We start from the raw sequence: 24,077 nt of genomic DNA, 5'->3' as shown, positions 1-24,077 counted from the left end.
TATTTCCTTGGTAATGCCTGTTATTTATATCTGTATCGCAGAATCATCATTCCTGCGGTTTAATTATCGTTGTTTCGGGAAAATTTGTCTCCAAAAACTTATGAACAGCACAAATTTCTGTTTAGTAGTACGATTTTAATAGCCTCTTTCTATTTTCTTCTTGAATCACTCATCACTATGTACAGAAAGCTTGTTTGAATTAACGTTTGTTAAAATAAAAATATGCCCCCCAAACATTATTTTCATATTTCTGTATAATTCAGACTGTGACTTATTATAATTATTACTCAACCATATCTTTTTTACATTCGTTTAATTGCACTAAACTGCAGAAGTTGTTTTTACGACAAACTTTATATTTGTACTAAAAATTAAATAGTTGAATTCGCAGCGTGAATGCGGTTTTCACGGAAATGTCTGCGTGTGAGTGTTGCAGTAAATGAATTCGCTGGCATAAAAACGAATTGATATTATATAATTGATGTTAGTAGCGCTCATATTCCTCTTGACCCGACAGATTTACAATCACTTTAACCCAGACCTTGTGCAGATCAATCGGTTAACGCGTCGTTTATTTATCGCCTATCGTTTCAATCTTTTGTCCGTTTCTTTTTTCTCAACGCGAACCAATCACTCTTCCCCGAATCTTATGGGGGGGGGAAGAGGCCCAAAGACAATGCCTGTTTGGAAAAAAATAAAGAAATTACTCAGAGACAACCGGCATCAGCTGTTGTCGAAGAAAAGGTTGGAATTGGCAGCCTTGATCCTCGTTGTTAGCCGGGGTCCCGCATGAAGAAGTCACAACACCGTGCGCATCCTGATCAGCAATGCCGAGAGAGAGAGAGAGAGAGAGAGAGAGAGAGAGAGAGAGAGAGAGAGAGAGAGAGAGAGAGGAAAGGGAGAAGGAAGCGAGGATCTCGTTATAAATACACCGATCCGAGGCGTGATGCTCACAGTCAGTCATGCAACGGCATCAAGCAAAACTCATCGGCCTTTTGGCCATACTCGCGGTTAGCGTTCAGGCTGAAGGTAAATATTCTGAACTTCGATATCGAAGAATTGAGAAACTTGAACTTGTATTTAAATTTTGTTTTATCGGTACGAGTGACGGTGCTTTACCCACCTTTACGGTAATCGAATTTCAACGGACTTTCCCGCCACTGTATTCAAATTTGAATTCTGTTGTGTGAAACTCGACGTTATTTACTAAATTCTATCGGTGGGACTCAAGGATTTGAATCGCACGCGTTTACAATCGACCGTTTCGTTTAACCGAACTCTTTGTGCATTTGTACCGATATACGAACGCTCTTATTCAAAACTACGTATTGAGGAATTCTCGTGATTCTCTCACACACGAAGATCATGATTTTGAAAAATGTTCCAGATCACCATAGAGCGCGTCGCGGCGGAGGCGGAGCAGGATTTGGCGGCGCTGGCGCGTTCAGCAGTGCGAGCTCATCCGCATCCTCATTCAGCGGAGGCGGAAATGCTAAATCGAGCTCAACTTCCTACGCAAGCGGTGGCGGTTCGGCAGGTGCGACCGCATCAGCTGGAAGCACGAACACCGGAGGCGGTTCCATCTCTGACATCGGTCAGGCCGGAGGCTTGGGAAAGGGTTTCGAATACTCCAATGGTGGAAATCTAGGAGCCGGAGGTGGATATCAAGGAAGCGGCGGCGGTCACTTAGGAGGTGGCGGCGGATATCAAGGAGGTGGCGGCGGATATCAAGGAGGTGGTGGCGGATATCAAGGAAGTGGCAGCGGTGGATTCGGCGGCGGCAATTTCGGTGGCGGATACAGCGGCGCTGCCGCCAACGCCGGAGGTACGAAATAATTTGAATAAACATTTTCCGTCGGGTGGAGTTTGAATCAGGCTAAACAACGGACTGTTTTGTACACACTTGTTTCAGCGACCAAATTTAAACTTTGCGAATACGTAAAAACTATGCAATGAAAACCGAAGTATACGTGACAAAATCTCTAGCTTCACCTGCATGGAAAGATTTGAATAACGTAATCGAGAAATGTGTGTATTTTCAAGATAAAATCAAATCATGGATCAAGTTTAATTCGAACTCTGAAACTCACTGATTAAATCCGATAAAAATCCTCAAAATCTCGCATATTCAACTAATCAAATCCTGTTTTTTCCTTTTTCCTCCGAATAGCTGCCGGGGCCGGTTACGGAGGCGGAAACCATGGCTTAGGCCAGAGTGGAAGTTACGGACAGTCCCAGGGCGGTGCATTCGGCCAAAGCCAAGGAGGTGTCGGAGGCATCAGGGGCAACGGTGGCAATCAGGGTTACGGCGGCGGTTATAACCAAGGTGCCCAACAAGGCTATGGCGGCGGCGGCGGCGGTTACGGCCAACCCGGCTTCGGGAGCGGCGGAGGTGCTAGTGCGGGTGCGAATTCTGGTGCGATCGCCGGAGGCTTGGGAAGCGGTGGCTCTGGGAGTTACGGCGGGAACAAAGGACTCCAGCCGGGCTATCAAAGTGGTGGCAACGGCCAATTTGGCTCCGGAGGTTGGGGAGGCAATGGAGGCTGGGGGGGCAATGGAGGCGGCAGCGCGAGTGCGAATGCCCTTGCGAGTGCCACTGCAAATGCCGGTGCGAATGGTGGAAGCCTTGGCAACGGAGGTTACGGGGGTTACCCCGGCAGCGGAGGCGGTATCCACGGTGGCTACGGCGGCGTTCCCGGAGGTTTGGTGAACCCGGCTGGAAGTTACGGCGGCGGAATCGGAGGTGGCTCGGCGCAAGCAGAGGCGGACGCGAAGGCGGGGTCGAATTTTGGTGGACCTGACCATGGTTTTGAGTGAGTTGATTTTGAGTGACGTGAAGAGATCGGCCTTACGTGTTTGTTTATTTATTTATCGATCCTCCACACCTGAAAACCCTCGTTTTCGTTTTTCATAATTCTATTTTATTTTTTTCTCCCATTCTTATCCATTAAACAGCATCTTTTCACGTATCGGTGATGCCGACGAGGGTATAAGCAAGAGCGGCACCGTCGATGGCGCCAAAGGTGTTTTCAGCTCCAGCCAAGTTGAGATTAACGACAAGGGCAAAGGAACGTACAAGGTTAACGCTGGGAAGTTTCGTTAAACGAAAAAGTGAACCACAATACTAAGAATCCCGAGACGAAATAACTGTTTCTTAGTTTGTTGTTATTATTATTATTAATACCATTGTCATTATACAGTATAATTTCGATAGTGATAGAATGGAAATCAATGGACATCGACAACTATAAAAATAATAACTATAATAATGATGAACTGTATTGAACCACGATGTGCAATTACTTGGAAGAGAAGAAAAAAATGTAAAACATAATTTATAATTGTTGTATTTGTCCTCGTTATGCAATCGCGGGTGTTGCACGAAAGCAAGTTATTCCGTTTATTCTATTTCTTTTTTTTTTTTATAAAAAAATTTCAATTGCTTATTGCTCTCAAATTTATATACACCGTAAATCGCAGACGTTGACCAGATAAGTATAAATGCATAACAGTGATATACATAAACCCTATGTATACTCGTACAGATAATGTTATGCTCTATTGTACCGCTCGAATATAATCTACAGTAGTGCTGCGATGTGATAAAACTTGAATTCAATTCGTAAAATAAACGAAAAGATTTTTTTTATGTAAACGTCTCGCGTTGTCCTGTACATAATATAATATACAGTGTAGTAAGTGAATAAATAAATTATTTACATATACGTTTTTGTTGTTTTGCGCGTGTAATAAATTTATCATTTTTAAAAATTGTTCATCGTTGTTAATCGTCAGAATTAGGAAATAATTTAGAGAAACTAGAGGCAATACCATCAACATAAATATATCAATAAACATTATACAGAAATATAAATAGTGAAAAAAAAAGAATCAACCGGATTGAACAATTTCTCGGCAGACATGAATATAAAGATGTATAATGTACATTATATCCCACGTTAATTGGACAAGTAAGTTTGATGGTACACAATTTTCATTAGCACATAACATACCATTATGCCTTTGTAAAATCAAGGCTATGACTTAATAATATGCAGCAAATTGCACGTAAGGTCGTCCAGCTATGAGAAAAAAATGATGACGTCCCACGCGTTTTCTGTGCCCGTTATTTTCGTACCGGATCGCAAAGCTCGATTTTGTTTTTATTCACTTGTTTGGATTCTAAATTTTACACGCAGCATATTTATTATTATCACTATGATGAGAGTACTTTCGTAATATGTGAAAATATAAATTAAGGATATCAATAATTTGTGAACAGCACGCGATTTAATAATCGATTGGATAACTTCTGAATGTGATTTTGAAGAGTATTCCCCAATTTTCAAGAAAAAAATTGCATCTTTTATCAAGCATTTTTAATGCACATCAAATCTAGAGGTAAAAAACGTTGGTACGAATAAAGATGTGTTTGGTCACAAAATATTACCGTGCTAGCAGACTGAATATACTGGAAAAGGCTAACCGGGAATTATTTTTACGCTTCTGATCATGAAATGAGAAGAAAAGGAAGAAAAAAAATTCGATAAACGAGCTGTGGGTATTTTTTATGACGACGGAACGAACAATGCGAATTAATACGTGTACCGCGTTGAATAAATTTGCGGTATAAGGTACGCATAGAGTGTCGGATACAGTTTGTGAACGGTTCGGTGCCCGTGTACAAAAAATGGTCTAAATTCGTTTCCCGCGAACCTTGAGAGTGAGCTGCTGATCCAGAAAGAGAAACCAGAATGTCGGGTTGGGTGTTGAAACAGCTAGCGAATCGTCATTTAATTGTCTATTTTGGCGCATCGTATTACATGATGCGAGCATAGGAAGTGACATTCGCAAATTCGCGTAACGATGCCAATTGTCCAAAGAAACTTCGGAGGCCGGGGCCCCGAGTTTTCGCCTACGGACTTGCTCACAATTCCAGCCAAGGCTGCGTTCGGTAAGTATTCCCTAATTATATGCACCCAAGCTTTAATGATACTTTCATGCCACAGTAGAAGGAGAAAATGAAAAACTAATCGTAACTGTCGTTAGGCCTGGCTGAATTGAATATGCAAACTTTCTCAAAACTCGGTATAATTATTATTTCATACGTATTTTTATCACGTTTCCCATCTTCCAAAAACTTGCACAATTCCCAGCGACTCGTAATATCCGTAATACCGGTGATGGTATCAAATAGTCATACTTGGGTTATACATTATGTCATTAAACAGTCATCAGTTTCTACCATACAATCGGTATTTTCTTCGCATAAAGTTTAAACCGATTCAAGAAAGTTTGCGAGAATGAAGATTCGTAATTTCGTTTCGGAATTTGCCGAATGAATTTTATTGAAAGAAGAAGAGTAAGAAATTTATTTTGATGCGAATAGGTGTGCGTATTATATGCGTACAACGTTTATTCCCGCCCAGTGATCCTTGACCACGTATAACCGAGTACGGCACACAAGAAGTCCAGACACATGTACCGATATAATTATAGCCACGATCGGTACACGAGTGTAGTCGGTCATCGATGACGCAATCAAATGTTTTTGTAACCGACTGGCCATGAGTTTACGTGCTTTCCAAGAAGCAAGAAGATGACGCGTCCCGCCTTGTTGGAATCATTGTGAGCGTGCGTACGAATATAAGTTTATAACAACACGCAATTTCGATATAAATATTGCGAGATAAAAATTGATATTTTCGAGCAGTAAAGCATCGATTCTTATTACGGGTAGACACGAGCGAGAAAAAGCGGAACGACGGACCGGATTTACGAAAAAGTCAACATGGCCGCCGTTTGAGACGCGCTTCGAACTTTATTTCGACTGTACGAATAGTCAGAGCGATTATCAATCGTTCAGTGATGTTTCGTTCCAATGAAACTAACAGCAAGCATGTTTGGGTCGACTTTTCACCTCTTAATGAAAACCTCAAGACCGAGAACTGGACTTACGAAATTAACTCGCAGGTTAGTGCACACATTAGTACTTGCTCAATACTATTTGTAATGTAATTGTACAGAAACGAGTGACGAGGAAAGGAGTGCAGGGTAAAAGTAAAGACATGTAACTTGTTAACACTGAAATACGTATTAAAATATAAACATTTATTGAAACCAAAAAAGGGGTTGTATAAATTATCGTGTATGCTGGTTAATAAATAGTATCTGCGATATGGCATAATGCCACTGTTTATACCGCTTGTGGTAATTTATAAGGCATTACATCCGCGTACCAATTGAGGAGACGACAGGTAGATACTTTCAAAAGATTGACTCGATGAATTTGTAGCCTGGGGGCTCGGCATATACCCGTACAAAATTATCCAATCGGGTATTTCCCGGCTGTTCAGTGTTTGTGGTCTTCCTTAACACGGTACAGACGTATAATATATATTCAAATTGACATTTACATGCAAGTTACACATGAACACATATATGCGCATATTACAGCAATATCATCGTTGCTCGAGGCGATTCGTTCCGCGATCGTGGCGAAGTTGTATTTTATACATTGCCGATGATCTTTCCGAAGAGTAATAAATATGTAATGAATAGAGCAATCAAGTGGGAGATATTATGAATGGAGCTTCCTTCGAAAAAAATTGATTGGATAAAAATGAACAAAGACTGTAACTACCCGGATAATTCAGCGATGAGATTTTTCGTTAGTGGATGCAAAAGTCAAAGTTTTAACTACCTCGACTCGACCGGTCTATTAATTGGCTAAAGGAACTTAAGAGAGGCGTGATACATTATGTTAGTAGAGACGAAATCGCGGTAATTATGAAGCGGACCCACTCAGTTATTTTAAACTACTAATCATTACATTCTTTTTTAGTTTTTAACCACGTGCTTTAAGATACCGTAATATCAGACTATTTATATAAGATCTTAAATCATGGTGGAAGCGGCAATTTTCAAAGGTTTACATTCCCCTCTGACACGGTACTCAAGTAAGAAAAAATTACAAGCCGAGTTATAAGTTTTTTCCTTTGTTCTCAATTCACTACTTTTTCATTGTTCACGCAGGCGTTCAATCAATTTCAATGAGCCTTAGATCGTCGATTTCTGACCAAAGAATCCCAAGATATCGCAGTTTAAAATCTCCAGCCGTTAGCGCGAGTATTAGCGGTACTCGCGCTAGTGCCAAACTCCAAGGTGCAATATCTCGAGATAGGATTGTCTAAATCCACCGATCCAAAGCTTGTTCATTTTGTCTTAAAATACGCCAAGGTGTGAGGAATGAAGCAATGACGTAGCACGTATTTGTTTACGATTCGAAGAACTACTTTTTTTTTACGTGTTTCACTATGATAAAAACTGCGATTACGATTCGTTTTAATTAGAGCTCACGTAAAAATCTCCCACCGATTAAGAGGCTCCCCAAAATTATTCAGTCTTTTTTTTGTCTATTCCTCATCGCTGCTAGCGCTGAAACTGTCGCTGCCCGAGCTGCTTGCATCTTCGCCAACCCTGGTTTGGGTGAACCACGGCTGTCGGGGTACGTTTTGGAACCCCTGATTGAACCCGGACGAAGTGGCAACGCTGTTGGCGCTGCTCGACGAACCACCGCTGCCACCGATTCCCGCGGATGCTGCTGCGGCTGCTGCGCTTGCGCTGGCGACTGGAATGCCCCCTACAAAGCTCGTTGATGCTGCGCTGGCGGCGCTGGCAGCGCTCGAGCCCCCAGCGCCGTTTGACTGGCTACCGGAAGTCGAACCTGCAATCGAATTGTACGGGTAACCTTTGCCGTCGAATCCGCTCAACTGAGACTGCGCGTTACTTTGACTCTGCGCCAATCCGCCTTGGGCCTGTGAATTGGTCTGAGAATTGGCGAAGCCGCCGTTTCCGCTGCTCTGGGCAGCCGCCTGGCTCTGAGCGTTCGCATTGGACAACCCATTCGAGTTCCAACCCTGCTGTGCGAACCTGCAACACAAGGAGATAATTCAACTAACGGTTTGCGATCGGTTTTCTTTGACAGTCGACTTTTTTTAAAACTTTCCACCTAAGCTCCACCTTCAGTATTCCGAGAGTAGGAACTTACGGAGAGTTCAACGTTCAAACTCACCCGAGTCCCGCTTGCTGATAGTTTCCGCCGAATCCCTGCGCGTTCGCCTGGCTGATGGCGTTTGCTGATCCACCCTGATCACGGCCAGGACCGAATGAAGGCGGCGGATTATTTCCGGGGTAAAATCCTCCTTGGCTCGGACCAGCGAATTGCGGTGGTGGATTTCCGGGTTGAAATTGACCCGGTCCGCCGGGTCTACCGGGTCCACCGTCCCGATTGTTCTGGGCATCAGCGTTACTCTGGCTCTGGGCCCAAGCGTTTCCCTGACCGTTGAAACTGGCTTCGCTATGACTCGCTGCGTGCGCTGACAACTGGTCAGGAAAATAGAAACCAGACTCCGATCGAGCTGTGGGAAATTAATTTTTTTGTAGCTTTCAATCATAACACATACCGCCCAAAACCAAAATTACGTCCAAATGACGTTTATGATCCGTCGTTTGACGTCTGAAGACTAAAAATTGCTACAGACGTCTTTTCCAGTTAAATAAACGGGTCATACGAAATCTACACGTGGACTTTCAATTTTGCACAGTCTAGAAATTGGCATAACCAATTCAAGTTTCTTGCTATACGGGACCGAATGCAGGAGCGTGCTTAATTTTAAGGAATATGGTACCTAGAACTGGGCTATCAGTGGGCTGTTTCAGGTTAATTGTGTGAATACGAAAGTACAGATAACTTAGTAAAAGGCTCTAGTTTCTGCTTTAGCTTCTGATTTAGCTTTTATGGAATATGATGGAGTGAACGACCGATGTGCCTCTCGATAGTTTCTACACATGTCCATCACCAGGATTAAAGATGCTCGATAATGCGTTGTGGCGAATTGCCCACTTGGGAATGAAAATAAGAAGCAGAAAAAACTTGACGCGAAGCTAAGAGCCTCGTTGAAATATTCAGTGTTGACGGGTAGAACAAGTAAAATAATCTTAAAAAGAAGGTACGAAAAATAGGGATAGAAAAAGTTCCGTTCATCTTAACCCACCAAAAGTCGTCGTCTCGACGATTACACGACCAGGTTCTACTTAAAAATTCAGTTTCCTTACAGTGCTGCAGTGGCATTTTTTAATTTTTTAATTTTTTTTTTATTTTATCACTTATACATACAGGCAGGAATAGTTGAGTTTAGTGCTTAACGCGATGAGACTCTTAATAAGCAGATATCAATGTACATGCGTGGTCGGTGATTGCGCAATATGTTCTTCGTATTTTTTCTATTTTGTATTTGTTAGTGTTGCTTATTTCCATTGGTTGCAACAAATAGCCACTTAACAGTAATTTATGAGTATACTAAGCAGTGAGTGTGAGATTCTATACACCGATGGGTATTCGTTGATCAAATAAACATAAATATTTTTCGCATCGCATTAAATTTGTTACCTTTGAAGCTTAAGCGCAGAAATAAGAAGAAGAAGAAGAAGAAGAAGAAAAAGAAGATAAAGAAATGGTGATCTCTGGTCTTACCTGATATAAAGAATATCGCCAAGGCCAAGATTATCTTCATTTTGTTCGTACGTGTGTTTCTTCTTCACTTAGTAAGGCCGTGTAAAAAATATTTCCTCTCAACAACGACAAATTATTTTTGTTTCCTCGCAGTCTGTCTTGGAGAAAACACGTTTAGACTATTTTTTTTTTTTTGTTTGTTTTTTTTTTGAAATGTCACGTGCGTATAATTACTCTCGGACTAATTGTCTCGAGTGGATTGTGCCAAGTGGACGGCTGTCATGTGACTGAAGCATCATCGGTGTCCGTCTCCAGTTTTATACCCGATTTCTGTGTCGTCTCTCTATTTCCAAACGTGTGTACAGTGTACATACCTGTGTATATGCGTGGACATAACGCGGAGGAAATAATATTCCGTTGGTGCAGACGGCTCACGGACGAAATTTCGACGGTTGACCGCACCGTGTTTTGACCCTATGGAAAGCGTTCGTCTGTACGCTGGAGGACATTCCCAACCATACGAAAATAGAATAAACTTTCCGAAGAATATAAAAAGGAAGAACAAGAAGCGTTGGGAATAAAAATAGTTGAGAGTTTGTGGTAAATTGCTTGGCGTGGTAAGGTGGAATTATGAATATGCATGAGGTTCGTGAAATTTACCCGACTGCAGGCAGACAAACCGTAGCTTCCGTGAGTGTGAAAGGCCCGAGTTGGTTTTTCTTGTCCGTGCATAAACTTGACTGTGAACGAGTTCATTGGCGAGGTCGCATTATAGCATCACGGTAAAACCTGTGCGTAATCAATTCAACCACCGTGCAACTGGTAATTATATCGTCACGAAGGACGAGGCCGCTGCGAGTTACTGGAGTTTAAGAATTCAAGTACTTTTTGAATCATTCTTATCGCCGAAAATTAGCAAGTCGCAGCTACTTCGACTTTGAAAAATAGCCGCATAGTCGCATATAGCGGGTACTGAAAACGGCCTTGCGCGGTTCACGAGTGAAATACAAAATTGAAGTTTAACAACTTTGATTCTTATGCTCCGGAAGAAGAATATTGAAAATGAAATCGAAAAAAGTAACAGTCGTGATCCGATACTAAATGAGTAGAATGCGAGAAGACAAATCAAATCGAGTATAGTTTTACAACTTCATGATCACACCTAAATTCAGGTGAGAATTTTTCGAACAGAAATTTCTTCTAGAATGTGAAATTACTGTCTTTACTTTAATTAATTTGTACATGAAAAAATAAACGAATTGATGTAGTATCATTTTTCAAACTGACGTTAAAACGCGCCCCAGTAATTCCCAGCCTCATTACGTATTCTGTTGGACATTCCCAGTGGCACTGGTGAACACAGTGACAGAAGTGAATTTCAGGCGGAATACTATTTTTTTCCGCATTAGATTAAGCGGATAGACAATGCTAATTAAAAACGTCGGGAATGATTAGCGCGCGGATAATAGCAAGTCGAGAGACAAGTGACCCTCGGTATTGTACCTCTAGCGTTGAATTTATGCCATCATCATCATTATCATCATCATATACGCTGTGCAAATCAATTCGGTATATTATTTATTCGTTAGCCAGTGTCTTGTATGCCGGGAAATATTTTTAATGAAAACAAAACTTAAGGAGATGTATTTTTCATTCTTTCTTTTATTATAGCCTACGGTTGCAGATTGCGGTGAATAGATCGCCGCATTTACATAATGCCTGTTCGTACAACATTATATGTTATATGAATGTGATTGATGATAGATCAATGAAAAAGGAATAAATTAATTTTACGGGTAATAGAACAATAAATAAGTCAGGAATACATTTTTGATTTTTATTTTTTCAAACATCTTTATTTATCACAATCGATTTCGAATTGACTTATATAAAATTCAAGGATAAACATTCGTCGTAATCGTAATAATTGTTATTCGCTAGCTATCTTATCGTGTAATATATAAACATTCATAGTGGAATACAGTAATTGCTTCTGATTTTTTTGCCCATAAATTATCTGCACGTATCCAAGTTCCAGATCTTTTTCTTGTAGGACTTGTTGCAATCACCGATCGCGCGCATCATCTCTGTTTTAACGCCCCTTGACTCCAATCATCTTTCCTCCAGAACGGCCTAGAAAATAGAAGAATAAAATATAAATTATACAAAAGGTAAAAAATCATTTAACCATCATCGGCTTATTTGCGTATCCAATTTAGAGATCATCATGGTCTACTAACTGCTTGCACTGCTGCTTGCGGAGGCTAAAGATCCGCTCTCGCCCCCGGAAGACCAGGCCATGCTATCGGCCGTGCTTTTGCTTCCGCCGAAGCTGGAACTTCCGCTTGTGGCTTCGCTGTAGCTGCCAGATTGGCTTCCACTTCCTGCGTCACAAAAATTCTCAATTACCGTAAACGACATCGATGCAAGCGCTTGAAATTTAATCGCCCGGGCATCAAACTCGATCGCCTTTAGTTTTTAACATATAAATGATCAATTTCTGAACTGTGAAAACGCGCGTCAACTTGACACTGACCTCCTGCATGGGCGCCGGCCGAAGCGCCGGCATTCGCCGAACTTGCGTCTCCGTGGGAACCACCGAAATTCGAGCCCAAGACTTGTTGGCTGTTTGACCCGGCCGAGGAACTGGCCTCAGAACCACTGATGGCATCGGAACCTTGACCGTGACCTTGAGCGTCCCCTCCGAACCCAGCGCCACCTCCTGTCAGCAGACTTCCCGAATTTTGGCCTCCGCTGATTCCCACCCCATGAGCCGAACTTAGTCCGCTACCGGAAGATTCATGGCCAAATCCTTCAGCATTTTGACTCCCGCCGATTCCCGCCCCATGAGCCGAACTTAGTCCGCTACCGGAAGATCCATGGACGAATGCTTCGCCGTTTTGGCTTCCGCCGATTCCCGCCCCGTGAGCCGAACTTAGTCCGCTACTGGAAGATCCATGGCCGAATGCTTCGCCGTTTTGGCCCCCGCCGATTCCCGCCCCATGAGCCGAACTTAGTCCGCTACCGGAAGATCCATGGACGAATCCTTCGCCATTTTGGCCTCCGCTGATTCCCACCCCTTGAGCCAGACTTCCGAAGCCACCGGAAGATTCTTCGCCGAACACTCCGGGTCCTCCATGGGCCGCGAGTCCTGCTCCGTGTTGATGTTCGCGCTCGTGGTGATGGGCGTGCTGATCGCCCTGTCCTGGGCCATGTGGCGCGCCTGGGACATGCTGATTGTCGAATGTCAGCCCTTCGCCGATTCCCGCAGGTCCAGCATTGTCGCGAATGTTGCCGTGATGCCCGTGGCTTCCGGCTTCAGCGGTGGCGGAAGCGCTGGCTTCACTCTGGCCGCCAGCCAGACCGATTCCTGCAGCCTTCGCGTTCGCATCTGCGTTAGCGTTTGCTTCGCTTCCGCCGGGGCCGCCGCTTATACTTCCAGCACCTGCATTAGCGTTTGCGCTTGATTCTCCGTCTGTTTTAGGTGGGAGAAAAAATCAAACGTTACATTAGACTGGACGAGATCCCGGAGAATTAAAGAAACTCGCTGGAGCTTCTTTGGTTGTAATAAAGAAGAAAAAAAAAACACAGGAAGCTTCTTGCAGAACAGATCGTTTTCATAATTTTTTTCACTACTTCAAGTCTAATAATCTCTCGAATAAGTTCACTCGGTTCAAATTTTTCACCAGAAATATCCCGGATTGGTAGTAATAAACCTTTGATTGTGAGGTCGAAAAACCGAAAAGCCTCGAATGTTTTCGAATCTATGGAACTAGGCCGTAATTAATCGACTTATGCATTTTGATACTGTTTTTTTTTCTGTTTACAAAATCAAAACCGTCCGCACGTCAGAGTAAACGCGTAAGGAGAATATGGAAATTAAAAACCGCGATTCTGCGAATCAGGAACGATTGTCAAAAACGATCGATTCTCACAATATTCAACGATCCCGCGATTATTCGGTGGAGAATTCCCAGAGTAAAATAGCGTCTGGAGAAGTGGTACTAGCAGGGTTTGCGAGAGTCGGACCATCCTTTCGCACCGTTAACACTTTTGCCAATGAAACAGATCAGGCTAAGCGCAGGAAAGAATATCAGGAACAACGTTTTAATTTTCCCCGCATTTTTTTATTTTTGTTACGTTAGTCGATCTTTTTTCGCTTTTTATTTTTAACTTACGCTCCGCGTCGACTCCATGATGGTGTCCTTGTCTGTGGGGTCCTCCCTTCACTCCGTAGCCACCTGGAACAGCGATGCAAAAAATAAAAAAACAGAATAAAACAGAATGAGTGAAAACTGAAAAAGAAAGAAAAGATCGGGACGAACAATCGAGCGTCAAATTCGCAAATTCTCGTTTACGTAGCAAGCTTGAACGAATCGCTGCTATTATTTTATTATGCTACATCCGATTCTATTCATTCGACGGTGAACCGGAAGCTCTCGTTTTTGTACCAGGCGGATAGATAATGAGCAATTTTTAGAGCGGAATATTTTGAATACCTGAGTTTTATTTTTGTTTTCTTTGATTTCAAGGTTTATTTTTGACGTACCTGGTCGAGCGCAAACTGTGGCGAGGAGGAGGGTTAATCCTAGAGCCGCTCTGCCGTCGAGGATCATCATCGTGTCGTAATTGAGTTTTATGTCTCTAGGTGTCTGGCGCTGTCCGTTGTTGATCTTATTCGTAACTCTGCGACGCTATGCCAATACGATCTTGACCGATGGCTTATATACCGATCTTGGCCAACTTCTCCCACCAGTGAAAGGACGATGCACAAAGGTGGATCGGCATACGGATTTATGCCGAAGATCGATGATCCAATCGTACTTGAATTATATCTACTGCTAAATTTGCAGATCGCTTTCGGGAAAGTCCAAGAAGACGAATGATCAGAGGATGGTCGAAGAAGCTGAAGTAAGAAAAGACGAGGGAAGAAGAATGTCTCCTTTTTCATGAGGATCGGTATGCATTACGTGTTATATTTCCCGTCTCCTTAGTTTTCCTTGTACCCAAACTAATTTTTGTCAAGATTGTCGTTTGATCGGTTGTAACGCCGCTGCAATTGCACGTGTGCTGCAGGAATTCATGTTTTTCTCGATTTAGACTGCAAAAGTACGGTTTGCAAAATCTTTTTAATCTGTAATTTAATGTAAAAACAACAGAATAGTAAAATGGAAGAACGGTGTTAAAACCATCGCGAATCTCGCTATGGGCTTCAACCTTGTCTGGACAAAGATGGCTGCGCACCGAGTAAACAGCTGATCGTTTCGGCGGAATTACGAGAATATCAAGGCCCGTAAAAATGCAAGCTGTCAGAATTTTATTGATTCACATTAATTTCGTACAGAGTAAAAAATTTATGAGAAAAACAGATATTAATGGTTAAGTATGAACCATTCATATTTCTCGGATTCGGACAGTGAAATTGACATTTAAGATAACGATTTAAATATGTACAGATAATAACATATCCTTTGCTCAGTCTTACTAGTAATATAGATCAAATCGATTCACAGTTACAAACCTTTGTGCATGAGTTGAACAACAAGCTCGACGAGAGACCGAGATTATGATACTCAAGGCGACTGGCTGTATCTCAGATATCTGACATCTCCTTTGTACGCAAATCTGTATGCGAAGACGAATAAATACATGAGTTATGATAGCTGTATGTAAAACGTACATTCTCGTTACTCAGCCTACTGCATAAAACTGCTGTATTATTAATTACGATAATTAATGCAGCAGGTACATAACCGTTAGAATTATTTACCAAGTATGTAGCATTAACGTATATTCTTATATCTTTGCTACATCGTAATTCCTGTCTACTAGATTTACCCCGAGGCTGTTGAATTCTTATTAACAGTTACAAGAATCGCGTCTCTTGTGTAAATTGCAATTACCGTACACCCGCAAAAAAGTATTCACAACATAACGTTTACTTGATATAATATTTTAATTATCGTTATAATTATTATCACCAATATGGACTCACGATTTTTAGATTGGAAAAAGTATTCTTATAAGACAACGGTCCGATTTTCGAGGTCAAGAATATAATAACATTTCTGACTAAACGTCTGATTGATGCCAATCGATCATTATCATTAAATTTGCTTTAACTGTGATTAATGCTTTGCGTTACATTGTGTTCAAGATTTTTTTCTTATACTTACAATTAAACAAACGTATAAAAATGAACGAGGTTATAAGAATAGTTCCTATATACGATTACGTATTAATTTATCGCTATTGTTCGCTGAAATATGGCATAAGAGAAGAAGTAATATAAATCGGCGATAATTCATGCCACGTGTTTACGGTGTACGTAATTACGCTTGCGTTTTCGAACTGCAATTATCGCATATTATATTTAAATGACAACTGAGTAACCGCAGAAAGTATTTATAGAATATAAGTACCTATCTATCGCAAGAATGACTTTCGATAGATTTTCCTTGACTAAGCGAAATTTCGAATAATATTTTGGCGATGTGTCAATTGCGCTAATAAACGTCGATAACAGTTTCATGGTTAAGAGTTCTTGTTAATACAGAAATTATATCTTGTCCGCATAGATATTGAAGAGATTCCAAGAATCATTTCAACCAAGCTGCCATCGTCTAAAAATCTCCGAACGCTGTTTTACCGAGAAGAGAAACAAGATTTAAGAGTTATCAGAATAAGAAGAACGTAGATAAATACAAGGTCCAAGGTGTTCCAAGTATCGTGCGTAAATATACGGTAAATTTGCTTGTCGATAAGATGTTCGGCAATCAACTCGTTATTGATTGTTGCCGGTAATGAAAAACACCCACAAAGCTTCAATGTCGGAAATCCAAACGATTCTAGGTAAGTTGGAACGAACGAGCAACAAATCCTTTGCACGGCAAAATGTTACAGCTGATAATCAACTTCTACAATGGAAGCATGTGCAAAAAATGGTAGACTGAAAAATAATATGAGTGATTGATACTCGAGTAGATAATAGAAAAAAGAAAGAAAGAAAAAAAGGAATAGAATAATTCTTGGCATAGCAGCCACGGCGCTGCTACGCAGGAGTCCGAACTCGCGATTAATGTTGAATAGTTTTAGGGGTCATTGCCACCTGAGATGAGGACTCTTGATACAATGACCCGTTAACTGGCTGAGCGAGTGTGAGATAGTAAACGAATATCTGTGTGTGATTCACAAGTGAACGGGCAATATTTACCGATGAAAATACCGAGCGACGGGTAGATCAGAAAATGTATTGCATGTCTAACGTAGTTTAATCAAACGATGTACAGTAATGTTCATTAATGTTCACCCCTCTCGGTAAACTTGTTTGCCGTCCGAAACAAAATGCGACCTCGTTTCTGTACGAATTATGTGACAATGACTGAGGATGCTGCCGACGTGAGAGAATGGGAGTCATTGTCATATAATTTGTATGGAAACGAAGTCGCATTTTATTTCGGACCGCAAACAAGTTAGCCGAGATAGGAAAGCATTAATACACATTACTGTACGTACGTACCAATGCGTGTGAAGTATGGACCGAACGAGTAAGTGACATGAGATCTTCAAAAGACTTTGTAAGTAGATGTCTATTATGATGCTTTTCCAACGTTCAGTGAATCTTGAAAACAGACGAAATGATAAGCATTGCCATTGAACTCTTTCATTTATCATGTTCTGACACATTTTTTGTCTTAAACTGATTTTCAGAAGCATTTTTCATGCAACAAATAATGTAAAAAATCAAGAGATATCGTGGAACGAAAATTAAATTGGCCAATTTGGTAATAAAACAAGATTTATGGCTTTTTCGACTGTACCTGTTAAATCGTGCATCGCACCCACTTTTGACTACGCACAATAGTTCGCTCTCGCAATATTACGCCTACATATGTATAGCGTCTAAATAAATTATTTCAAGGATTTTTCTAACGCACGGAAAAATGGTCTGAAAAAATTCGAAGGTGTCAACCTTCCTTTGCTATCGAGCGAAAAACTTTTCCTTTTAGAATCAATTTGAATGATGCTTTCTAGATTAAGTTGACCCTACGGTATTCAGCAATGGCACTTAAAACGTCGTGAAATTACAATGGAAATTGTACGTTTTACGGTTGTAACTGTTCAATCCGCTGTTCGTAGCGACTCAAGACTAAACTTAAGGGGGGAGCCTGCTTTACAGGCTTCAAAAAATCGATTTTTTTTTTGCACAAATGTCTTCCCAAACTATCCAAGAATGTGTCCCTAAAATTTCAGACGCAAATTCGGAATATTTTCGGAGTTACAGAAGAAATAGTGAGCAAGCGTCGAGCAGGTATACGAGCAGTTTTTTGAAGTTTTCAACCAGTTTTTTGAAGAGTCTGTACCAGTTTTTTGAAGTTTGGAACCAGTTTTTTGAAGAGTCTAAAGGGCAACTCTATGGACCAGGAATCGCTGATTAGCATATCATTGCGGTAAGTTCAAGAAAATTACGATTTTTTATATACGAAAACTTTGACGCACGATTTCTCGGTTTTTCATTTTTACGCTTTTTCCTAATTGGCGGGATAGATAGGGAAAAAACTAAACGTCCTATCGAAACGAGACAAATTGCATTGTACTCGGGATAAAATTCTCTTCTAGTTGAACCTAAAAAACCTTGAGAAAGTTAAGATTAACCCACTTGTTGAACAATCTAAAGTGAATTCTTTTGCCGACAAAAATGATTTTTTTTTTTAAATTGCGAAAAATTGTTGAATTGTTCACTTTTTGTGGAATTTTCTTGGTTTAACTAGAAGCTATACTATTGAAAAGTAAAAATTTTTTTGGTTTCTTTGTTTCAGATGAAAATTGCGACCTGCACCTTTCCCGCCGCACGACAAATGCAAACGCCTCGGTGAAATTCTTGTACCAGGCATGATATGACATGTATCCTAATGAAAAAATTCAAAAGACTGTTGAAATACAAAACAATGAACCCTGGAAGTTTCGTTTTACTCAGACATTTCTTTCCTTCCCAAAAAAATTCTCGAAAAAACAGATTTTTTGAAGCCTCTAAAGCAGGCTCCCCCCTTTATCGGGTTCTTTCTTTCGTCATTTTTCAAATAACTCGACCAACGGACTGAAAAAATATAATGAAGTCAATCTTTTCCCTTCGTGATTTTTCGGCAGGTGCTCTTTCCGTCGTAATTTATCTGCCGTTGGTGCTACGCACTTTTCGCTGCATTTTCTGAGTTCCTGGTGGTCCAATCAGTCAGAAAAAGGTCATACAAAGCGAATCGGAGACCGAAAATTTTTTGCCCAGAAAATGAGTAAGGCTAACCCCTTAGTATTTTTGGCGAAAATTTTCGAGATTTTCAAAAGTGCTGGAATGAATTCTTTCATGCACTATTACGACGTAATTTTGCGAGAGGAATTGATCGGGCGTAGTCCCAATACGCTGCGAGCAACGGATCAAGATTGGCAGCCAAAAAACGAGAATCCGAGTTTTCGCCATTTTTCAGCAGGTGCTCTGTACGTCGTAATTTCTCTGCCGTTGGTCCTACGCACTTTTCGCTGCATTTTCTGAGTTCCTGGTAGTCGAATCAGTCAGAAAAAGGCCATACAAAGCGAATTAAAGACCGAAAATATTTTGCACAGAAAATGAGTAAGGCTAACCCCTTAGTATTTTTGGCGAAAATTTTAGAGATTTTGAAAAGTAATGGAATAAATTCTTTCATGCACTATTACGACGTAATTTTGCGAGAGGAATTGATTGGGCGCAGTTCCAATACGCTGCGAGCAACGGATCAAGATTGGCAGCCAAAAAACGAGAATCCGAGTTTTCGCCATTTTTCAGCAGGTGCTCTGTACGTCGTAATTTCTCTGCCGTTGGTCCTACGCACTTTTCGCTGCATTTTCTGAGTTCCTGGTAGTCGAATCAGTCAGAAAAAGGCCATACAAAGCGAATTAAAGACCGAAAATATTTTGCACAGAAAATAAGTAAGGCTAACCCCTTAGTATTTTTGGCGAAAATTTTAGAGATTTTCAAGAGTAATGGAATAAATTCTTTCATGCACTATTACGACGTAATTTTGCGAGAGGAATTGATTGGGCGTAGTCCCAATACGCTGCGAGCAACGGATCAAGATTGGCAGCCAAAAAACGAGAATCCGAGTTTTCGCCATTTTTCAGCAGGTGCTCTGTACGTCGTAATTTCTCTGCCGTTGGTCCTACGCACTTTTCGCTGCATTTTCTGAGTTCCTGGTAGTCGAATCAGTCAGAAAAAGGCCATACAAAGCGAATTAAAGACCGAAAATATTTTGCACAGAAAATAAGTAAGGCTAACCCCTTAGTATTTTTGGCGAAAATTTTAGAGATTTTGAAAAGTAATGGAATAAATTCTTTCATGCACTATTACGACGTAATTTTGCGAGAGGAATTGATTGGGCGTAGTCCCAATACGCTGCGAGCAACGGATCAAGATTGGCAGCCAAAAAACGAGAATCCGAGTTTTCGCCATTTTTCAGCAGGTGCTCTGTACGTCGTAATTTCTCTGCCGTTGGTCCTACGCACTTTCCGCTGCATTTTCTGAGTTCCTGGTAGTCGAATCAGTCAGAAAAAGGCCATACAAAGCGAATTAAAGACCGAAAATATTTTGCACAGAAAATAAGTAAGGCTAACCCCTTAGTATTTTTGGCGAAAATTTTCGAGATTTTCAATAGTGCTGGAATAAATTCTTTCATGCACTATTACGACGTAATTTTGCGAGAGGAATTGATTGGGCGTAGTCCCAATACGCTGCGAGCAACGGATCAAGATTGGCAGCCAAAAAACGAGAATCCGAGTTTTCGCCATTTTTCAGCAGGTGCTCTGTACGTCGTAATTTCTCTGCCGTTGGTCCTACGCACTTTTCGCTGCATTTTCTGAGTTCCTGGTAGTCGAATCAGTCAGAAAAAGGCCATACAAAGCGAATTAAAGACCGAAAATATTTTGCACAGAAAATAAGTAAGGCTAACCCCTTAGTATTTTTGGCGAAAATTTTAGAGATTTTGAAAAGTAATGGAATAAATTCTTTCATGCACTATTACGACGTAATTTTGCGAGAGGAATTGATTGGGCGTAGTCCCAATACGCTGCGAGCAACGGATCAAGATTGGCAGCCAAAAAACGAGAATCCGAGTTTTCGCCATTTTTCAGCAGGTGCTCTGTACGTCGTAATTTCTCTGCCGTTGGTCCTACGCACTTTCCGCTGCATTTTCTGAGTTCCTGGTAGTCGAATCAGTCAGAAAAAGGCCATACAAAGCGAATTAAAGACCGAAAATATTTTGCACAGAAAATAAGTAAGGCTAACCCCTTAGTATTTTTGGCGAAAATGTTCGAGATTTTGAAAAGTAATGGAATAAATTCTTTCATGCACTATTACGACGTAATTTTGCGAGAGGAATTGATTGGGCGTAGTCCCAATACGCTGCGAGCAACGGATCAAGATTGGCAGCCAAAAAACGAGAATCCGAGTTTTCGCCATTTTTCAGCAGGTGCTCTGTATGTCGTAATTTCTCTGCCGTTGGTCCTACGCACTTTCCGCTGCATTTTCTGAGCTCCTGGTAGTCGAATCAGTCAGAAAAAGGCCATACAAAGCGAATTAAAGACCGAAAATATTTTGCACAGAAAATAAGTAAGGCTAACCCCTTAGTATTTTTGGCGAAAATTTTGGAGATTTTGAAAAGTGCTGAAATAAATTCTTTCATGCACTATTACGACGTAATTTTGCGAGAGGAATTGATTGGGCGTAGTCCCAATACGCTGCGAGCAACGGATCAAGATTGGCAGCCAAAAAACGAGAATCCGAGTTTTCGCCATTTTTCAGCAGGTGCTCTGTACGTCGTAATTTCTCTGCCGTTGGTCCTACGCACTTTTCGCTGCATTTTCTGAGCTCCTGGTAGTCGAATCAGTCAGAAAAAGGCCATACAAAGCGAATTAAAGACCGAAAATATTTTGCACAGAAAATAAGTAAGGCTAACCCCTTAGTATTTTTGGCGAAAATTTTAGAGATTTTGAAAAGTAATGGAATAAATTCTTTCATGCACTATTACGACGTAATTTTGCGAGAGGAATTGATTGGGCGTAGTCCCAATACGCTGCGAGCAACGGATCAAGATTGGCAGCCAAAAAACGAGAATCCGAGTTTTCGCCATTTTTCAGCAGGTGCTCTGTACGTCGTAATTTCTCTGCCGTTGGTCCTACGCACTTTCCGCTGCATTTTCTGAGTTCCTGGTAGTCGAATCAGTCAGAAAAAGGCCATACAAAGCGAATTAAAGACCGAAAATATTTTGCACAGAAAATAAGTAAGGCTAACCCCTTAGTATTTTTGGCGAAAATGTTCGAGATTTTGAAAAGTAATGGAATAAATTCTTTCATGCACTATTACGACGTAATTTTGCGAGAGGAATTGATTGGGCGTAGTCCCAATACGCTGCGAGCAACGGATCAAGATTGTCAGCCAAAAAACGAGAATCCGAGTTTTCGCCATTTTTCAGCAGGTGCTCTGTATGTCGTAATTTCTCTGCCGTTGGTCCTACGCACTTTCCGCTGCATTTTCTGAGCTCCTGGTAGTCGAATCAGTCAGAAAAAGGCCATACAAAGCGAATTAAAGACCGAAAATATTTTGCACAGAAAATAAGTAAGGCTAACCCCTTAGTATTTTTGGCGAAAATTTTGGAGATTTTGAAAAGTGCTGAAATAAATTCTTTCATGCACTATTACGACGTAATTTTGCGAGAGGAATTGATTGGGCGTAGTCCCAATACGCTGCGAGCAACGGATCAAGATTGGCAGCCAAAAAACGAGAATCCGAGTTTTCGCCATTTTTCAGCAGGTGCTCTGTACGTCGTAATTTCTCTGCCGTTGGTCCTACGCACTTTTCGCTGCATTTTCTGAGTTCCTGGTAGTCGAATCAGTCAGAAAAAGGCCATACAAAGCGAATTAAAGACCGAAAATATTTTGCACAGAAAATAAGTAAGGCTAACCCCTTAGTATTTTTGGCGAAAATTTTAGAGATTTTCAAAAGTGCTGGAATAAATTCTTTCATGCGCTATTACGACGTAATTTTGCGAGAGGAATTGATTGGGCGTAGTCCCAATACGCTGCGAGCAACGGATCAAGATTGGCAGCCAAAAAACGAGAATCCGAGTTTTCGCCATTTTTCAGCAGGTGCTCTGTACGTCGTAATTTCTCTGCCGTTGGTCCTACGCACTTTTCGCTGCATTTTCTGAGTTCCTGGTAGTCGAATCAGTCAGAAAAAGGCCATACAAAGCGAATTAAAGACCGAAAATATTTTGCACAGAAAATAAGTAAGGCTAACCCCTTAGTATTTTTGGCGAAAATTTTAGAGATTTTGAAAAGTAATGGAATAAATTCTTTCATGCACTATTACGACGTAATTTTGCGAGAGGAATTGATTGGGCGTAGTCCCAATACGCTGCGAGCAACGGATCAAGATTGGCAGCCAAAAAACGAGAATCCGAGTTTTCGCCATTTTTCAGCAGGTGCTCTGTACGTCGTAATTTCTCTGCAGTTGGTCCTACGCACTTTCCGCTGCATTTTCTGAGTTCCTGGTAGTCGAATCAGTCAGAAAAAGGCCATACAAAGCGAATTAAAGACCGAAAATATTTTGCACAGAAAATAAGTAAGGCTAACCCCTTAGTATTTTTGGCGAAAATTTTCGAGATTTTCAATAGTGCTGGAATAAATTCTTTCATGCACTATTACGACGTAATTTTGCGAGAGGAATTGATTGGGCGTAGTCCCAATACGCTGCGAGCAACGGATCAAGATTGGCAGCCAAAAAACGAGAATCCGAGTTTTCGCCATTTTTCAGCAGGTGCTCTGTACGTCGTAATTTCTCTGCCGTTGGTCCTACGCACTTTTCGCTGCATTTTCTGAGTTCCTGGTAGTCGAATCAGTCAGAAAAAGGCCATACAAAGCGACTTAAAGACCGAAAATATTTTGCACAGAAAATAAGTAAGGCTAACCCCTTAGTATTTTTGGCGAAAATTTTAGAGATTTTCAAAAGTGCTGGAATAAATTCTTTCATGCACTATTACGACGTAATTTTGCGAGAGGAATTGATTGGGCGTAGTCCCAATACGCTGCGAGCAACGGATCAAGATTGGCAGCCAAAAAACGAGAATCCGAGTTTTCGCCATTTTTCAGCAGGTGCTCTGTACGTCGTAATTTCTCTGCCGTTGGTCCTACGCACTTTTCGCTGCATTTTCTGAGTTCCTGGTAGTCGAATCAGTCAGAAAAAGGCCATACAAAGCGAATTAAAGACCGAAAATATTTTGCACAGAAAATAAGTAAGGCTAACCCCTTAGTATTTTTGGCGAAAATTTTAGAGATTTTGAAAAGTAATGGAATAAATTCTTTCATGCACTATTACGACGTAATTTTGCGAGAGGAATTGATAGGGCGTAGTCCCAATACGCTGCGAGCAACGGATCAAGATTGGCAGCCAAAAAACGAGAATCCGAGTTTTCGCCATTTTTCAGCAGGTGCTCTGTACGTCGTAATTTCTCTGCCGTTGGTCCTACGCACTTTTCGCTGCATT

The 24,077-nt window shown here is 41.2% G+C and overlaps 3 protein-coding genes and 1 long non-coding RNA gene across 5 annotated transcripts; 2 read left to right on the top strand and 2 right to left on the bottom strand.

The window, feature by feature from the left end:
- Positions 1-879: 879 nt before the first annotated feature.
- Positions 880-3,655, top strand: LOC124305526 (glycine-rich protein DOT1-like). Its single transcript, XM_046765075.1, has 4 exons — positions 880-1,029; positions 1,388-1,825; positions 2,171-2,813; positions 2,956-3,655. The coding sequence occupies exons 1-4, from the start codon at positions 963-965 to the stop codon at positions 3,101-3,103; spliced, it is 1,296 nt and encodes a 431-aa protein (XP_046621031.1). The 5' UTR covers positions 880-962; the 3' UTR covers positions 3,104-3,655.
- Positions 3,656-6,090: 2,435 nt separating this feature from the next.
- Positions 6,091-9,976, bottom strand: LOC124305530 (spidroin-2-like). Its single transcript, XM_046765080.1, has 3 exons — positions 9,536-9,976; positions 8,075-8,420; positions 6,091-7,932 (listed from the first exon to the last, which is right to left on the bottom strand). The coding sequence occupies exons 1-3, from the start codon at positions 9,573-9,575 to the stop codon at positions 7,416-7,418; spliced, it is 903 nt and encodes a 300-aa protein (XP_046621036.1). The 5' UTR covers positions 9,576-9,976; the 3' UTR covers positions 6,091-7,415.
- Positions 9,977-11,337: 1,361 nt separating this feature from the next.
- LOC124305522 (glycine-rich protein DOT1-like) lies at positions 11,338-14,224 on the bottom strand. 2 transcript variants are annotated; one of them, XM_046765072.1, is made up of 6 exons: positions 14,064-14,224; positions 13,693-13,755; positions 12,498-12,989; positions 12,051-12,263; positions 11,755-11,898; positions 11,338-11,647 (listed from the first exon to the last, which is right to left on the bottom strand). In XM_046765072.1, exons 1-6 carry the CDS (start codon positions 14,131-14,133, stop codon positions 11,607-11,609), a joined length of 1,023 nt encoding a protein of 340 aa, XP_046621028.1. In that variant the 5' UTR covers positions 14,134-14,224; the 3' UTR covers positions 11,338-11,606. The 2 variants fall into 2 exon arrangements, with proteins under 2 accessions (XP_046621028.1, XP_046621027.1); XM_046765071.1 differs by having other exon boundaries at positions 12,051-12,491; positions 12,570-12,989.
- On the top strand, positions 14,155-15,223 carry LOC124305524 (uncharacterized). Its single transcript, XR_006908401.1, has 3 exons — positions 14,155-14,290; positions 14,368-14,473; positions 14,674-15,223. It is a non-coding gene; the product is annotated as an uncharacterized LOC124305524 (long non-coding RNA).
- Positions 15,224-24,077: the final 8,854 nt, after the last annotated feature.

The sequence above is a fragment of the Neodiprion virginianus genome, chromosome 5 (assembly GCF_021901495.1).
Source record: "Neodiprion virginianus isolate iyNeoVirg1 chromosome 5, iyNeoVirg1.1, whole genome shotgun sequence".
In the NCBI taxonomy this organism is placed as follows: domain Eukaryota; kingdom Metazoa; phylum Arthropoda; class Insecta; order Hymenoptera; family Diprionidae; genus Neodiprion; species Neodiprion virginianus.
This window is presented reverse-complemented; position numbering and strand designations above follow the sequence as displayed.